At 40.3% G+C, this 18,437-nt stretch overlaps 1 protein-coding gene across 4 annotated transcripts in view; it reads left to right on the forward strand.

The window, feature by feature from the left end:
* The window catches only part of RBBP8 (RB binding protein 8, endonuclease), a 77,134-nt gene that overhangs the window by 47,886 nt on the left and 10,811 nt on the right, over positions 1-18,437 (forward strand). For 2 of the 4 annotated variants that reach the window (XM_053248437.1, XM_053248434.1), the window contains exons 9-17: positions 2,711-2,799; positions 3,907-3,983; positions 5,149-6,016; positions 6,290-6,410; positions 6,955-7,046; positions 9,336-9,450; positions 10,472-10,627; positions 10,886-10,955; positions 12,267-12,363. In XM_053248437.1, the coding sequence (XP_053104412.1) occupies positions 2,711-2,799; positions 3,907-3,983; positions 5,149-6,016; positions 6,290-6,410; positions 6,955-7,046; positions 9,336-9,450; positions 10,472-10,627; positions 10,886-10,955; positions 12,267-12,363 (1,685 nt within the window). Of the gene's footprint in view, positions 1-2,710; positions 2,800-3,906; positions 3,984-5,148; positions 6,017-6,289; positions 6,411-6,954; positions 7,047-9,335; positions 9,451-10,471; positions 10,628-10,885; positions 10,956-12,266; positions 12,364-13,982; positions 14,161-18,437 lie in introns of those variants that run through there. The other 2 variants (XM_053248435.1, XM_053248436.1) reach the window with 2 other exon arrangements.

Below are 18,437 nucleotides of genomic sequence, written 5' to 3' on the forward strand. Positions count from 1 at the left end.
CAACAAGACCTCAATTCCTCTGAGTGGAGCTTGAGCCCGTCTATATTTGCAATGATTTGGAGATGCTTCAGACCACCTACAGTATAACTTTTCACCTCCCTGACAAACCACAAGCTACACTGATTCTTTACTATTTTTATTGGAGGGGGTAGAACAATTGATGGCCTTGGCAATCTTGTGGCCCCTGAACCTCCTCTACACCTTTCTCCCCACCCCACTTCTGTCCAAGGTCTTCAAGAAAGTATGCGTAGAAAACAAGCCTAATAATAGTGGCTCTGTCCTGGTCATGGTAGCCCTGGTTCTTGGACTTGGTTCACATGGCATCCCCAGCCACCTTGGATCCTCTCACAACCACATGATCTACTAATTCGGTGCCTCTTCCTTCACCTAGATCCAGTGTGGTTCCAGCTTGCCACCTGGAAGCTGAACACATGACAATGCAGGTATTCCTGGATATCATGATGAAATCTATATCATGATGAAATCTACAACTAATATATGAAGTAGCATGGAAAGCCTTCCTCAGATGTGTTTTTTCACAGGAAAAAATCTGTGTTTTATCACATATGAGAACTTATCTCCTTTCTTCAAACAGATTTCAATCAAGAACTTCTCCAGAGACGATCAGTAGCTCTATTATCAGTAGACACTGACAGAAACCACTGGGATCTCACTCACATCTGCGCTGGTTCTTGTGTGGCGCCATCCTACTTAGTCCCTTAACATTCCATAGATGCACCTTCTGGGATCTCCACAAAGTGCATCTCCTCTATTTAAAAAAACAACAACAAATTTTGGGGCTTCTGAAAACACCACCACTGTAGTTTATATTGTTCAAGGTGACAATCCTTGAACAAGGCATTACATCCACTAGAAGGGTTTCTGAGCTAAGTGCACAATCCATCAGAGACCATTTCTGCATCATCCAAAAGAAAGCAGTCATTTTCTGTACTGACTCATCTTCCAAAGGAGAATTCTTGCTTCCACAGGTCCCAGACGCTTTCCATGTCTTCCTTCTGCAAAGATTTGGCAGTTGCAAAGATGAATCTTTTAGCAATATGCTTGCCAATGGAAATCTCTTGGGAATATGTATGATTTGTAATGTCTATGTCCTTATTGTAAACCTGCCAAGAAATTAGCCAGGTTGTGTGGCTCTCAGAGGGACACAAGATTGACATGTGTATGAATTAATCAGACACACTGCCACCTTCAGAAAAAACAGCAAGGTATTTGTCTCCTTTCACCTTTACATCATGTGTATAAATGTGTCCAAGTCTATATTCACCAGATGACTCGAGGCTTCCATTGTGCTTGCCTGCAAAGTCCAATACCTCCAAATTCCTGCTGGCATCATGGTATGCTCCACCAGAATAGCGCTGTGGCTTTCACCACCATTCATGTTATGTGAGAGGGATAAATGTTTCTTGCTCTCGCATAGCACTAGAACCAGGGGTTGTCCTATGAAACTGATTGCCAAGAAATTTAGGACTGACAAAGTACATTTTCACACAATGCATAATTAACCTATGGAATTCTCTGCCACATGATGTTGTGACAGTAAATAACCTGGATGACTTTAAGAGGGGTTTAGGTTCATAGAGGACAGGTATATCAATGGCTGCTAATCTGAGGGCCATAGGTCACCTCCAGCCTCAGAGGCAGGATGCCTCTAAATACCAGTTGCAGCGGAGTAACAGCAGAGGACAGGGCATTCTCTCAGCTCTTGCCTGTGAGCTTCCCAAGGGCATCTAGTGGGCCTCTGTGTGAAACAGGATGCTGGACTAGATCGGCCTTGGGCCTGATCCAGCAGGGCTGTTCTTTTGTTCTAACACCTTTCCCTCCCCCCCCCTCCCAAAATCTGCAGAGCAGCAACATGGTCCTCTAGCTTCAATTTCATCAGACACTCTGCACTGGGCATGTTTGCTTCTGAAACATAAATATGATGTCTTGTTGGTTATGCCCAGCCTCAGCCAGAGGTTGAGCTTAAGAGGTTGAGCTTGACCTTAAAGGCCAAGCTGAAGACAGATCATCCTGGAGAGAATCTATCTGTGTGGTTGCTAAGAGTCGACACCGACTTGACGGCATTTAATCAATCAATCAACCAGCCAGAGGTCCAGGACTGCTTTGCTGCTCTTTAGGTAACCCTGACTCAACATGTCAGAAGGCAACTGACAGATTCCGGGGTACTCTTTGTGGTGCTTTCTTCTCTTACTCTCACCTCATATGAGAGAGAACTTTAGTAACAAACATACATAAAACCTCCAAGTTCGAGGCTCACACAAATCTCAGACTACAGTACATCCTGAAAAGTGGGACAGAATCTCCTTCACGGGGCTCTTCAATCCTTGATTAACTGGAGACGGGATTATGTTGCCCTCCAGAATTAGTAGTATGAGTTAACTTGCTCTGAATGGATATCTGGATGTTAAGAAGTACGCTTCACAGTAACTATCACTCAGTGTTCCTTTTTGGGATGTGTAGTGCATTCTGGTTAAGGAGAGTAGATGAGTGGCAAGGGTGTGTGTACAACTCTCCCTTTTGTTAAGGATTCAAAAATTAAATAATTTATCAATGAAGAAATAATAATTCTATTATTTCAAGTTCCCAGTTCATGAACTTCTTTTAGCACTAGTTCAGTTTGGGCTGCCGGCAAACAAGAGTAGTATGATTCAATGGTATTATTATTATTGTGTATTGTTTTTCTGTGTAGATGAAGAAAGGACTGGAGAGTGCCCTGCTACAACATCACCTTTTAATTTGGCTGCAGTTGTTGCAGAAACACTAGGACTTCATGAACCTGTAAGTATGTTCCTTGATCTGTCACAATGTCCAGTATGGTTCAGGAAAATTTATCTTCATAGAAAAAAGTAGTCTCTCATCCTGCTTATTTCATCTTACGATTCAGCAAGAAAAGGACTGCCAGCTCTTAATGGCAGCATGTAAAGCAACTGGCTTTGAATAGTAAATATTGCACCTGCAATAATTGCTTATCTAAGTCATTGTGAGAATGGAAGGAAATTGATATGCTGAAAATGAAACATTCCTGCTTGTAAATTTGCATTAGCAGAAACAACTTCTATTTTTAAAGAAAAGGTTTATACCATACTTACATGATTAACATTTTTTAGAAAATAACTCTCAACTACTTTCTTGGCAAAGTTCATTGGAAAGCAAATTGCTAGAACTCAGTGTAAAATTCTGTGGTATTACTGGCATGCACACATTTATTAATGAAATACAACTCTCTGTGTACAGCTGTAATTTTATTTAAATGGGATCTCTTGGTTTTAGCTTCAGAACATAATTAGATTTTAGAAGAACCCAAGTACAAATGTCCTGATCCAGCTATAGTCACTATGCTCATGGAAGCAGGCTTTTGTGACATGTAATTAGTCTTCCATAATCTTCTGTTAATTTAGAGTTTGCCTTAAACTTTGCTGTTATTGACGATTACTGACCCTTTAAGAGAAAGCAAGTGGAGGTCTGGAGAAAGGAAGGGAATGGCAGACTTTAAGGCAGTTGTGCTAAAGACTTGAGTGAGTGTGATAATTCAGGCCTCTGCTGGCTGTTCTTGATCAATAGAAGTTTGACTTTCTTGAATCTCCCTGTGTTGTAGTGTAGCACCCCCAATGTGTATCTCAAGATAGATGTGGGGGACTACATATGCAACTTAACCCCTCTCCAAACAGCAACCAGGACTATGAGTGCAGAACCTGCTCCCTCCCAAGGGCAAATTGGAGGAATTTTAGCTTTTAAACAATGTTTTTGTGCCTAAAGCCTTGGCTTCTCCAGGCTTGCTTTGTTGGACTGAAGAGAACATATGCATTTTGCTTATGAAACCACTGCAGCAAAGAAAGAGACCAAAAATGTTTTAATTTTTTGTGAAACGATCCATTTGTGTCATAGGTGCTTCAGAACAAACAGGGAAATTCCAGAAAACAGCTTGTCCATGAATTACCAAGGAGCAATAGTGACAATTTAGGGTGAGTTTTGAAATGAAAAACCTCGAAGGATTGGCCTACAAATATTAAATGACTTGCATACCATAATTTTATTCAATTTTTGTAATTAAAAAATTCTACAAATTTTTTTGTAGAATCTGGTATCTTACTAATGTGTTAAGTTGTAGAATAGTCCCAATTTTCAGGTCAAATGTTTAGTTTTTTTCAGTCAGAAAACAGTGTGGTCCAAAATTCAGACATTGTAAAAGAAAATTATATATGGCCTGTAAAAACGTTTTTGAAAGTGTGGGGTTTTTTAAAAAAATAATCTGAATAGAAGTATTCACTGGAAAACTTCCAAGATAATTACTGGTTTAACATACGTAGCAAGCAGAAATATAATGGCCAAAGATGACTTTGATACATCATTTTAAAAATGTAGCTGATAAGTAGTGGTGCTTCTACCTCCAAGAATGCTGCTGAGTCTTTACTTCTATTGATCCACTATAGCATATCTCTCTTCAAAATTAGGGTTTTGAATTAGGAAGTATGCCATATTAGGGAGTATCCCAAATCCTACTTATATTGAAGTTTAGTAATTTTGAAGGCAGTGATCGTTCCGTATGTATTGGGGTTGTTCTCACAACCATAATAGGAGTGGAGAGGGCAGGTGGCAGCAAGAGGCAGGGTTGAACCTACCTTCCTCCCCCTAGATGAGCAAGGAGCTCCTATTCGGTGCAACATCCCAGCAGCACAGATCGCTGGAGGCTGGGGAAATGAGTCCCAGCCTCCATGAATCCCATAATGCATTGTGTGCCGAGCACAGTGCATTGGTGTATTTCCCCATGAGTTGGGCACTCTAGGTGCCTGACTCTGTGTGCAGTTAGGTTGCATGCAGCCCAACCACACACATAATCCCAAAACTGTAGTCGAAGGTGCGCTGACACCCTCTAACCCTGGTTAAGGGCTGGGCTAGCAGGGGGGGAAGCACTGGGATTGGGAACGATCCCATTGCTGCACAAGAGTAGCCCAATCCAGGCTGGGCTGCCCTAGCCTGGCTTGGGCTGCTTATGTGAATAGCCTCGCTGCCTTTTTTAATAGTACAATACTGCCTTATGCTCATTGATTGGTTTTTAAAGAAATGTTTCCCATCAGTGCAATAAAGTTTGGGGTGTTGCTGTTTTCTAAAACTTTTAACTGTGTTCAGTTTATCAGATCCATCTGAGAACACTCCTCCATCTATAGATTTGGATTCTAAAGTACCTTCTCCTGTTTTTGGAGCATCTGCAAATGTGAAGACCGCCTTAGGCCTGAATACAAGTCTTTCACCTTCGGTATTAGCAACAGGACGGAAGTCAAATCTGAAGATCAACCCCATCAACAATTCTTCCCGTATTGGATCAGAGAAAGTGAGATCAAAATCTGAAGATGTTGCTTTTGTTGTACCACTTAATCTTGGGACTGAAATCACCTCTGTAATCAGTCAGGCTCCTGCTAGTAGGCAAGTAGCTCTGAAACAGAATGCAGATGAGCTCATAACATGTGTAACTAACACACTTTCAGATAAAGAAGAGATAATCAAAAGTGACTTCCTTCTTGCTTCACATAAACCACTAGGAAACAGATGTCCTAAAAGGAAGAAGTTTGAGGAGAGGAGTGGTCATGTCATTAGCTGTGAAAAAGAAAACGCTCTCCCTTCCGAAGCAGATATTCCTAATGCTATCAATAGGGATAATTCAACTGATAAGCCTTTAGACCTATCCGATCGCTTTTCTGATTTTCACTCTCAAGAGAAAAGCCACATGAATGCAGAGACTTCCAAAACCAGGCTGAAACAGGCAACTCTCCACGATGTTTTCCAACCACTAATGAAAGATAGTAAAACTATCAGTAGTGGTTACTTAATGAGCAACGATTCACAAGAAGAACCCTGTGTACAGGAAGCAATCCTGAAATCTCTCAGCAAAGCATCCCCAGAGAGAAAAACTTCAGTACAAATAAAAGAAGTCGCTGACTTTTGTAATCCCCCATTGCAAAATTATATCCTGGAATCATACCTCTCTGAAGACATGAAGGTAAGTTGCTGGTCAAAGCTTTTTTTACCTAGCTTAATAATCGCCTGTGGTTTCCAGGGAGGCTGGCGTTTCTCCTGGTTTCCCTGTCAAAGACCTTGCAAAGATCTATCTTGTGTGAAGGTAATCAAACATTTTCCAGCTGCTTACTTATGCACATAGGGTTGGACATCAGGATATCTATGCAAGTGGTTAATGTGAATTGTGAGCAAAATAGGTAATAAAATATTTCAAGGTTAGTCCTGAAAGTTGTTTAAAATATAACTGTGTTGATAGGTTGGTGGTATCCATGATCCGTCAAGTAAAATAAGAACAGGACTTGAAGTGGGCGAACCAGCTTCTGTGCTGCAACCAAATCCTTGCAGAGTGACAAAACACACACAATTCAATAAACAAGGTATCTTTACTGTCTTTTACTTACAAAAGGGTAGGAGCATCATTGTGTATCCTGTTCTTCCCTTTTTATTGGTATTACCATCCTCTAAATATGCCTCTAATTACAGACCATTTCTCACACATTCTCTTTGCTTGAGATCTATCTATTTATCTATATCTATATAGATATTTCTCTAAGGTGTAGCCATCGCTAATCTCATGCGTGGCAGCTCTCACAAGAGTTTGCAAATGAGCTGCCAGCAGGGGGAAAGAAAAGCAGTGGCCGTGGTGGGCAACAAAACTGTGGCGGAGGGTGGGGGAGAAAATGGCGGCGGGGGGGGAGAACTAGAGGTGCAGAAGTTATGTGCCCAGTCCAGCTAGTTTTATTTATTTCAAATTCCCATTTTCAGCTTGCCCCCTTTATGTCATCTCAGGCTTTGGATAGGCAATGGATACTATTTAGGTCATTTTCTGTTTCCATATCTTTAAAATTCTGTGTCTTCTAAATTATAGAATTTAGAACTATATTTAGAATTTAGAACTTTTACAACTCTCTTCTTTTGAAGATGAACCATCCTTAGAAAGTGTGCATTGGAGTATAGACCCGGGAGCAGAGCTTTCCCAGTACAAAATGGACGTTACACTGATAGACACAAAAGTAAGCAATCTTCAAGTGTGATCCACAGCTTATGAAATAAGCATGTATTATGGCTATTAATCTTTTAAGCTTGACTCAAGATAAAGCAACATGATATGTATTTTACATGAATTGTACTTTAGAAAATGGTAGGAATCAGCATAAACTTGCTAACTGGTCATACAGACAGATGACACCCATTCCAACATACAATTTCTGGCATGTGGCAGTCTTCTTGTGCAGCTGTATGACTGCATTGTTTGAAAGTGCCTTGACATCAAAATCTCTCTGCCCATGGAAAGATAATACTGTATATCAGGGAAAAGGTACTCCCATTATCCTGCTTCTCATTCAAGAGAATTTCCTACACATGCCTTGGTCCCTCTGCTCTCACAGAGGGAGTATTTTACTTCAGTTGATTGTAACTGGCTTAGTGAATATATTTTTAAATTTTGGCCTGGCTGGTTGTTTCATTGCCACCCTCAAATATAATAGTTTATTTTCTAATATAAAACGAACTTGGGACATCTGCTAATAACATTTGATGTGATAGATTATTACTCTTTGGAATATCCTAGTTCTGAAGGACAATTTGAAGAATGTTCTCCTGGTGGTGATCTGGATAGAGATCTGTCGATATCCATAAGAATGGGTTCTGTGCCTGCGCAGGACCCTCGCGGTAGAATGCCGCAGCTCATTGTGGTGACTGAGCCCCACCTCCATGCCCCAGAGTGCTATTTAAAGGCAGGTCGGCGCCATGTTCCTCAGTTCTTTTCTGACCGCCATTGCGTTCGGACCTTGGTCTGTTGCTCCATGTCAGTTAAAGTTCTTCAGAAAGTTTTTCTGCTTCATGAGTTCATTTTAAAACAAGAACAACCAAAAACCAACTTTTATTTCAGTTATTTGACTTGTTTTCTTGGCTTCGGGACAACATTTGCATTATTTGACCCTCAGAACGGACTTTCAACTACGTTTTGATTATCGTTTTCGAATTGGATCTGGACAATCCAGACAGTTTGGTGGATCACCCTACTGATGTGCCACCCTCTACCTATGTTCCCCCTAACAAAGAATTGAAATCCTACCATAAACATGTTAGAGAGATGGCAGAGGCTCTGGGCTTGGACCTGATATCCGAACTAGCAACCATAGACAATCCTGTCTATAATTTTATGGCCAAGTCACAAATGACCCAACCTGTGGCTCTTCCTGTTCTCCAAGTAATCTCCAGGGCAGCAAAGTGCATGTGGGAGGTTGTTCATACATCAACCCCAACCTCCAAACATTTAGGAAGTTTATATCACAGCCAGGAAAAGGGCAATACCTACCTACTAAAGCATCCTGCTCCTAACTCCCTGGTCATTGACTGCGCCACCTCGGCACTACAAACAATTTTCTGCTACTAACAATCATAATTTTTCAAAGTAAAATTCAAGCAGGCTTTATGGCCAATGCCAACTGTCAGCAATGAACTTTTGTATCTCTATTCATACTAAATGTACACTGAAGAGTTAGGCCTACTACACAGAGGGAAATGCTTTAAAGTGTGATTGTATAGAGCGTAATCAGTAATCTATCCTGAGGGCTTTACTAGAAACCTGATAATTGTGTATGAACTTGTCTGCCATGCCTTAACTGTCTGCTAAGCACGGTCTTGGTGTCAAGAAACCTTCATTCATAAGATGAAATTAAACAAAGGTAGAAAGGAATCATTTCCTGCTTTTCTACTTCTTTCATATTTGAGACTGGGCTTTAAAGTATACTAGTAGAAATCATTTACACTGGCGTATTGTTTTTAAACTTCATTTTTTAAAAAGGTGAGATCCAGTTCAGATCTTTTTTGACTGCTCTTTTCACTCCTGTAAGTTGGCTGCTCATATGATTGGTGAACTGTATGAGCTATAAATCTCAGCCCTATAACTGTTTAAATATGGAATAAAACAGCATTCTTAACTGTCATCTTGTGGGCTATATGTGCTCTCACAAGTTGATTTTCAACTTTATCCTATTTAAATACAGAAGATACATTTTCAGGCTTTGGAAATAATGGAATTTGTTGTGGCAGAAAGATCGATGCCCGCATGTTAAATTGCTTATACAAGTAGATTACTCACGAGTATAGAAAACTACCAAAAGAATATGTGAGAGCCACCCCTGAAAAACTTGAGATTCTTTCAGAATTCAATAATGAAATCAAATCTAAACATTTTATATTTCTGTTAAATGGGCATCTGCTATGAGATAAAAATGATGCATTTGATTGTAATCTTTAAAAAATGTACTTCCTATAATTGCCTTGTAACGTAAAAGGAAAGCACCCAATCAAGAACTGCAGCAGACACTGTGGACATGGACTATACATACATCAGTGATAGCATTCTGTTGAGAATGAAAAATCAAGAACAGAAAGAAGCAAACAGTCCAAGTAAGTTTTTGTTTGCTTATTTTAGTAATAGAAGTAGATAATAACATATGATATTAGCTTTGCTGATAGAACAACCAGTAACTCCCATGCGTACAGGCAGGAACAACCCTACCACTAGATGCATCAAAGTGGCAGCCTATGGTAACAGAGGGTGATGGGAATGCATAAGCTGCCTAAAACAGGTCTATCGAGACGGGACTTGGGGCTTGCGGAAGAGATCAAAGGAAGGCATAAGGGCATCCAGCAGGGCACAAGCAGCTTAGTGAAAGTAGAGTGATGGATTCTACATTGTAGCTCATCACCAAGTCATGAAGTCAGTCCAGAGTGGGTAAGAAGAAACTGCTAGACCCAAGAAGTCCAATGTGGAAAGCAGAAGCTCACGGTACTAAAATCCCTAAGATGGGTCTGTAAATAGGCCCTGGACTTACAATCCAGTCATATTTGGTAACTTGATTCCCTAAGGGTGTCTGAGCCCACCGTTTCTAACAGCCATGACCTGGAGTTCACTTTTGAAGCTTTGGCTGATTTTGCTAGTTGTGCCCCACTGTGTGCCCCACTTGTTGTCCTGCACACTGGCAGCTTTTTGACTGGAATACTGCACTGTAAATGGGGCTACCCTTGAAGACTATTTGGAAACCAACTGGTGCAGAATGCAGCATTTTATAGCTGGATATGTATAACCCTAATTCTTTACTGTCTTCACTGGTTACCATTTCATTTCCAGGCAGAATTCAAAGTGCTATTCTTAGCCTATAGAAGTCTGGGATACTTTAGAGAGTGCCTGTTTTTCACATATGCTCTTGTGGAATTGAGATAATCTTGTGAATTATTCATTTGCCACATCATTTGATGATCTAGGTTGTAGAATGTCCCCCATCCCCAATGAGATTGAACAGGCCCACTCAGTTTTCACTTGTAAATGGTTATTGAAAATTTTTCTTTCCCACCAAGCTTTTACGGCAGCTATGTGGTTGGTTGGTTTGAGCTACACTGCTACTGTCTTTTAATTTTATGTTTGCAGAAGGAGAGAGAAGTAAGCATGATACCTTAGCAGAAATATTTGATCGAACATCACATGAAGAATATGAATCCTATTTAGAAGATGACAATCGGGAGTCCCCTCAGGAAGAACAGGGGGAAAATAAGGAACAGTCAACAGTAAAGAAAAACATAGAGAGTATGTACAGTATTGGTTTGTTTTTAGATTTGTAACCCACTTTGTGTACATGGGGTGAGGGTGAATAACAATTTTATTTTGAATGCACAAAGGAGAGTACCTTTTTCAAGCTGTAGTTTTCTTACTGCTGGGGGGAAAGATAGTTCTCAAACACTAAGACATCTATGTATGTCTGTGGCCAAGTTTCTTCACTTAGATTTATAGCAACTTTGTGCTTTCTCTAGAGGATTTCCATTATAACAAGTTATCTGCTTTCAGGACATGTAGACAAACAAGATAAAACCAAACAGAAGGCTTTTGTGGAACCATATTGTAAAAATGATGAAAGGTATGTTATAAAACTATTTACAGTTTTTTCTGTGCAATCGTGGTTGCATAACAAAATCAGAAGTCTAAACTTTGGGGGTGGGAATCAAACTTTTGAATGATTTCTAAAGAATGTAAATTGGGGGTGGAAGTACAATTTCATATGAAGAAAATTTGGTTCTCTCATTTTCCATGTCCATTTAGTTATTGTTTTTTAATGACATTTTGTATCCCACCCTTCCTCCAAAGGGCTCAGGGTAGCGTACATGGTTCTCCCCCACTTTTATCCTCCTGATAACCCTGTGGGGTAGGTTAGGGGGGGAAAGAGAGAGAGAGACTGGCCCAAGATCACAGGGATTTGAACCTGGGTTTTCCCCAGTCCAAGCCCAAAACTCTAACCTCTACACCACACTGGCTCTCAATATTCCAGCCTATTTCCTTTTGTAAAATACATATTATTCCAGTAATATTAGTTAGAGATATAAAATATTATATTAAAATGAATGTGTCACTTTATCATTTTCTATACACAGGTGGTAAAAGAACACCCAATATCTATTCTGTATTGTACTGTCTTTCTACTTTTAATTATTATCAGTAATTGTCATAGTGTCCCCTAACTACTGCTTTTACTGGATTATAATTTATGCATATACCAAGCCCATCTCCAGTTTCAAGAGCATGAGGAAGGTGAAAGGCAAACAAATAAATGCACCAACCACTACCATCAGTTGTGTTAACACATGATGCTGCTTGTGTGTACTGTTGCTTCTCAATCTCTGTTCATTTCAATAGCCTTTATTTAACAGCTTTAAAAAATTAATTGAGATTAAACAGTAGTAGCATTTAGTGGGTTGTATTGATATGTAGTGCTTCTGCCCATTTTACCTTTAGAAAACTGTTGTCATTGTTAATTTTTTTAAATTATCATAGACAAGTCCTGCTGAAGACAATAGAATGTGAGTGATAATTATTACAGTGGTTTTCTGTTGCTGTGTATTACTCCTAATAGCAACAAACATAAAAAATGGCAACTTGTTCAGAAGAACGATACTGGACTAACTGCCATGAATGATGGCATGATCCTACTTTTTTCAAGGGTGAGATATAAAAGACGAAACATTAACAAAGCCAAATTTCTATTGCTATAGCTTCTGGTAGAACCCTGTTGTGGTTATAGTTTATTTATTTATTTATTTATTTATTTATTTATTTATTTATTTATTTATTTCTTAACTAAATGAAGCATTACACAAACTTAGTGTCCTAATTGAAAAGCAAATATTGGCAGCATCAAGTTTGATTCCTTGTAATTCTCTGTTTACTTTCCCAGGAAGCATACTATATTAGATTTTCCTCATATTGAGGTTGTCCGTAAGAGAGAAGAAAGAAGAAAATTACCTGGCCATGCTTGTAAAGAATGTAAAATAGTAAGTACATTTATTTCCCTTGGTGCTATGGGCCTTTTTCTTGTAGAATAATTTAGCTAGGTCTTAAATCTCAAGAGCAAAGAAAAATATTTGTAGTATTAGCTGATGAGATGGTATGATATTTTAACCAAAAAGTGCATGGAACCATGTATTTTACCTACGTATCTATGAAAAGTCTTGCACCGTTTTACCTATTGATTGATTTATCAGATTTGTACACCGCCCCAAACTTTCATCTCTGGGCAGTTAACAATAGCATAAAACAAGTTTAAAAACATATACAAAAACTAAAAACAATTTAACAATTTAAAAATAAACCAGAAATTAAAACCTAAAAATTTAGGAAGCTGAGAAAGCTTGGGCAAAAAGATGAGTTTTCAAGTGTTTTTCGAAAATTGCCAGATCAGGGCAGCAACTGAGAAGGCCTGTCTCTGTGTAGCCACCAAACGACCTATGGGTCTTATAGAGAGTGAAACATGGATATATCTGCAGCCATTGCAGTAAAAAACATCCTGGGTTTTGATCTGTGCAGAAATGGAGTGTATATATTCTGGCTGGGATCTCAAGATTCCTGTGAATATTCCCAAGTACTTCTACATATGCTCAGGACTTTCTACAACTTTACTTCCTGATTGCATTTTCTTACACTACTGTTCCATAGGGTTCCCTGACGCTGAGAGTTGTTGTTTGTGATGTGAGGGCTACAGTAGGAAAGGAGCCTCAAAAGCATTTGGGATCTCTCAAAAGTCAGCTTGCTGTGATTAGATTGACAGTTTGTCCCATAGCAATTGCATTTCATCATTAGGCTAATAGTGCATGTGAATAATATATAATATGCTGCTTTTCTAAATTTAAGTATTTTTCCCTCCATCTTAAATTATTGCACTACATCAAATAACCTAATATTAAGAGCATGTGTAATTTATCAATAAATATACTTTGCAATTTGTTTTAGATCAATCTTATACTAGAAAAGATACTTGGAAGATGCACTGATGTTTACAGTTTAATTTCCATTTTTAACCTTTTTTTCTTATTCAATTTCTTCTGCTAAAAAAAGCACATTAATATGTTTCTGAAATTGAACCAAAATGAGGAGCTTAATAAATCTTTGCTAGACTTTTCTGCATTACACATAACTTAATTTATTACCCACTGTGGAACTAAATTTTCTGTTCCAAAATATGTGAAATGTAGACGCCTTGAATAAAAACAGGACATAAACACAGCTCTGTGTCTTGTGCCAAGGGTTGTGTGTGAACAATTTTAATTTCCTGTCTCTACACAGTGCAGGCTTCTCCTCTCCAGGAACTCAGTTTTTTTACATTTTGGTGAGTTAATCATAGTAGTTACTGTGAGATTGGAAACACTTGGAAGACCTTTGTTATCATGAAAAAATATTAACAACAAGAGCAGGATCTTAAAATGTTTGTGGAAAGGAGCTTTTAGTATAAACAGTCCCAGAAGAAGAAGAAAGCATGTGGGATGTCTACAATTACATTGTACCAAAATGATGGGATAGGGAGCAGAAGCCATTTAAATAGAGTTAAAGCTAGATGAGAAAGTTCATGTGGATAAATTAGAATATGAGGTCTTAATTAGCATTTATGATTTTCAAGTGTAGACTTCAAAGCATCAAGAAACATCTTTGGATTACATGGAAATGAGAAGTTCTGTTGATGTATTTATTCCAAATGCAATAAATCTTACTGAATCAGACGAAGGTCCATTTACTCCAGCATTTGGTTTCCAAAAGCAGCCAGAGAGGTGCCTCTGGAAATTTGCTAACATATGAAGGTGATGCTCTCTCTGACTCTAGCATAGAAATAATGTGGCAATTACATGTGAATGTGGCAATTACATGTAGATGAACCCCTGCTAACTTGGCAAAGAGGCACCTTTTAACGTGCTGATTCTCATTATTGAGCAGGGGGGAGTAACTGGCCCTATCCACCCCCAGCACAGAACCTCCAGTGACTGTTGCTGGTATCTATCTGATGTTTCTTTTTAGAATGTGAGCCCTTTGGGGACAGGGATCCATCTTGTTTGTTTATTATTTCTCTGTGTAAACCGCCCTGAGCCATTTTTGGAAGGGCAGTATAGAAATCGATTAAATAAATAAAAATAAATAAATCCTCTAAGGGGAATATCTTACAGCGCTCACATGTCTCCCATTCAAATGCAAACCAGGGCAGACCCTGCTTAACAAAGGAGACAATTCATGCTTGCTACCACAAGCCTAGCTCTCCTCTCAGTAGTGACTGCTGTTGCTGCCTGATTCCTCCCCAACGCTGCTGGGAGGCAGGAAAAGATGCAGCAGTTTAATCCTGCTGTGGCTTAGAGAAGATTGAGAGGTCAACTGTTATTAAGGTAACCTGGCTCCCTTCCCACCCCCATTTGGAACTGGAAAAGGAGATACAGGCTGCTTATGTTGCCTATCCCTATAGTTGGAACAGTGTGAGACCTGATCTGCTGGGACACTGGGATCCCCTTGTTCCCATTCCCTTAAGGTGCGGCTACACACAATCTGCAGAGGACTACTTTTCTACATCTTGGATTTAGAGACTGGCACTTGGAGGGAAGAAAGGGAATGTTTGTTTACTGTACACCCACATCCTTTGGAGTATAGAGGCCAATCTGCCCACTCGGATTGTGTTGTAACTGACCCGCACTCATTGGCCCTGCCTATCACCACACAAGGGCCTAACAGATGTTCTGTATCTTTTTCATCAGTCTTTTTCATTTGTTACAGGTTTTTAGTTTTATGTAGTGATGGTTTTGCCTTTTTTCCTGGCTACCATGTTTGATCCTGATAGGGAAAAGGGTTTCCTGGTTGGCCAATTCTAGTCTTGGAAGGCAGAGTGCTTCTCCTGGTGAGGTGAAAAATTGACCCCTCCCCCAGGAGGAGTTGCTAGTCTGCATGAGAGACTGTACTGATTTAAAAAACAAAAACAACCAAAAAAACCCACAAGAATTTTCAGTAAGTAAACATTTCCCTTCTCTGCTATCCCTCAAATATAGTCCAAGATTCCCTTTTATTTTTTCATTTCCTTCTAACCATGCCCTAATAATAAAAAGGACTACACTAGGGAGATTTACACATTCATATTATTTTGTGTTTGACGACTTACAGCTGAATCTGTGAATGGGCTTTATTCAAAAACACAGTAGTGACTGTTCTGAATGTACTCATTCACACATGCATTCCAGCCCTGAACAGTCATCAGATGTTTTGATGCACATGTCATGTACATGATAAAAGGTAAAGTGTGCCATCAAATAGATTTCGATTCCTGGCACCCACAGAGCCCTGTGGTTTTCTTTTGGTAGGATACAGGAGGGGTTTACTATTGCCTCCTCCCGCACAGTATGAGATTATGCCTTTCAGCTTTTTCCTATATTGCTGCTGCTGGATATAGTACCAGCGGGGATTCAAACCAGCAACCTTCTGCTTGTTAGTCAAGCATTTCCCCGCTGCCCCACTTAAGGTGACCATGCACATGTTAACCAGTCCTAAATACTCCATGAATGTTTAACTGTTCTGCTGCAGGGACTGATTTTCTGCTGGACTGGAACAGGGTTTTAGTTTTGCATTTTCTGTCTTGATAAAAATAATCTGTCACAATCTGTTAGCCCCCTTTTTTATGATCCATCACTCTTTGGATCTTGCAAGCCTGTCATATTTTGAGTTAAACTGAAAAAAGAATTTAACCTTGAGGGAAACATTTCTGGATACATAAACACTATGGTACTATATAATGTCTGTATTGTACAGTTCTGGCAGAACTGTGGCTAGAAGTACAACATATCCTAGCAGACATCAGTGAAGAGGATTAACATTCTTTCCTTGCTTAATGTACTCGGGAGCCTCTGTAGTGAACTGTGTGTGTTTTCAACTTTGATTCAGGTCAGCAGGAAAAGATTGCACATTATTTTCAAAGCATTGAACTGTCAAGCTGTAAAGGAACTGAAGACCACGTAGACCCAATGCCCTGCAGCAGGGGTCTTTGTATCCAAACATTTCTTAGGAAAATAAGAGTATAAAGCACTTTTGTACATTTAGAAGTGCTGTGTAAATTATACATGGATAATAATGAAAATGGGGCAAGAAGCAAAGGTTCTAAGGGTGGGTTCATGTGTTATTCTGTCAGAATCCAAGGCCCATATAAGCACTGAGGGAGGAATTAGTACTCCCTTACATCTGTACCCTCATTAAGAAATTAACATATGAATCAGACCTAAACCTCTGCCCTTCCTATGCACAAGGTCCACTTGCTTACATTAATCTTATTAGTACAACAGTATGGCATCAACTACTCTTTTCTTTGCCATGAGCCACCTTCCAATTGCTTTCTTTTACATGGGAAACATGACACATGTTTTTTTGCATGTGCCTTTTCAGATCTCCCTGAAGAGTGTTATTTCCAAACTGGTAAATAATGTATCGGAAACCTCAGTAGGTTATAAATTAGGACATGATATAGTTTAATATCATATTAATGAGTTAATCTGGTTTGTGATCCATTGAATCCATTAGAATGGGTTCTGCGCCTGCGTGGAAGCCTCTCTGTGTCGAGTTTTACAGCTCCTCTTCAGCGCCTGCACCCTACCCCACATGACCACGTGGCTATTTAAGGCGGGAGGAAGTGCAGGCACCTCAGTTCCTTTGCGACCGCCGTGGAGATCAGTTCACTCGGTTTCTACGGCTCCTCGTTCTAGTTCCTTATTTCTCTTAAAAAGTTCTGCTATTCTTCGTCTTTTCTGGCTTCTGACCTTGGACCTCTGGTTAAGCATTCTGCCTTGTGATTTTATTGTGCCACCTGATCAGACTGTTTTTTCGAACATAAGACCCTGGATTGCTTAGCGTTTTCTGCCTACTCTTAAACCAATTTTGTTTGATGGACTGATTGGACTGCTGCCTGGCTTTGACCTCGGATTGTCTACTGACCACGTATTTGTGAGTAACGTTATGGATACCCTGAAGGAGAAAAAGACTTTTAAACGCTGTGAAAAATGCAAGGCTAAATTGCCTTCCCAAGATGCTCATAATTTGTGCTTGCTCTGTCTGGGTAAGGCACACGTTACGTCCTCCTGTAATATTTGCCAATCGTTCTCGAAACAAACTCGAAGAAATCGAGAACTCCGTTTGCGGGCCGCTATATATGAGGATGTTTTGGCAGCAGCTTCATCTACATCAAAAAAATCACCTCAGGCGCATGGCTCGGGGGCCCTGGCTTCCACCCAGTCTAAAACCCCATTGCCCTCCGTGAAAACCCATAAAACCTCAAGAAGGTCGAGTGAGAAAATGGCAGCTATTGCACCTGCTGCGAAAATGCGGAAGCTGTCAACGTCGGGCTCGACGCTGTCGCCGAAGTCCACTCAGGAGGTGGAATTTGTGTCGATGTCGAAGCCCTCAACGTCTACCACCCCATTGGCATCGACAGCAACTCAACAAACTAGACACTCGACATCGACTACCTTGTCGACATCGATGGCACCACAGCAAGCCACGCTGTCGACACCGAAGCAAAGCTCAACACTGAGGGAAACTTCGACATCGAGCGCTCCTAATGTCCCGTCAACATCGATCTCGACATTGACAAAGGCACTGGCATCGACTATAGAAGAACTGCCTTCTACTCCGATTCTGACTCAGCCGATACCGAGCCTATGGGATTTGCAGCCAACGCCGACCCAAATACAGTCCCCTTCGACATCGGGGAATGGAGCACAGCCTTCAGCATTGAACACTCCAACTAATATTACCTCTGTAACACCTCAATTTCGGGCTCCGCTGACATTTGCTGTGGAAGAAGCAGACTTTTCAGATACGGGGGGCACGGCTTTGGACCCGGGAGCAACACAGTCTCTTCTGACAATGTTGAACTCTGCGGCTAACACACCGTCTACCTTCCAGGGTTTTCCGCACTCGGAAGAAGAAGCTCCACCTTCCAACTCTCAACTACTATCCGCTACACAACTATCCACCACAGCGCCATGGCACACTTGCAGGTTCAGTCACAGAGCATCCCCATCTGCTGAGACCGCGTTACCTGGCACATCCTTGCCAGGAC

The sequence above is a fragment of the Hemicordylus capensis genome, chromosome 4 (genome assembly GCF_027244095.1).
Source record: "Hemicordylus capensis ecotype Gifberg chromosome 4, rHemCap1.1.pri, whole genome shotgun sequence".
NCBI lineage: Eukaryota > Metazoa > Chordata > Lepidosauria > Squamata > Cordylidae > Hemicordylus > Hemicordylus capensis.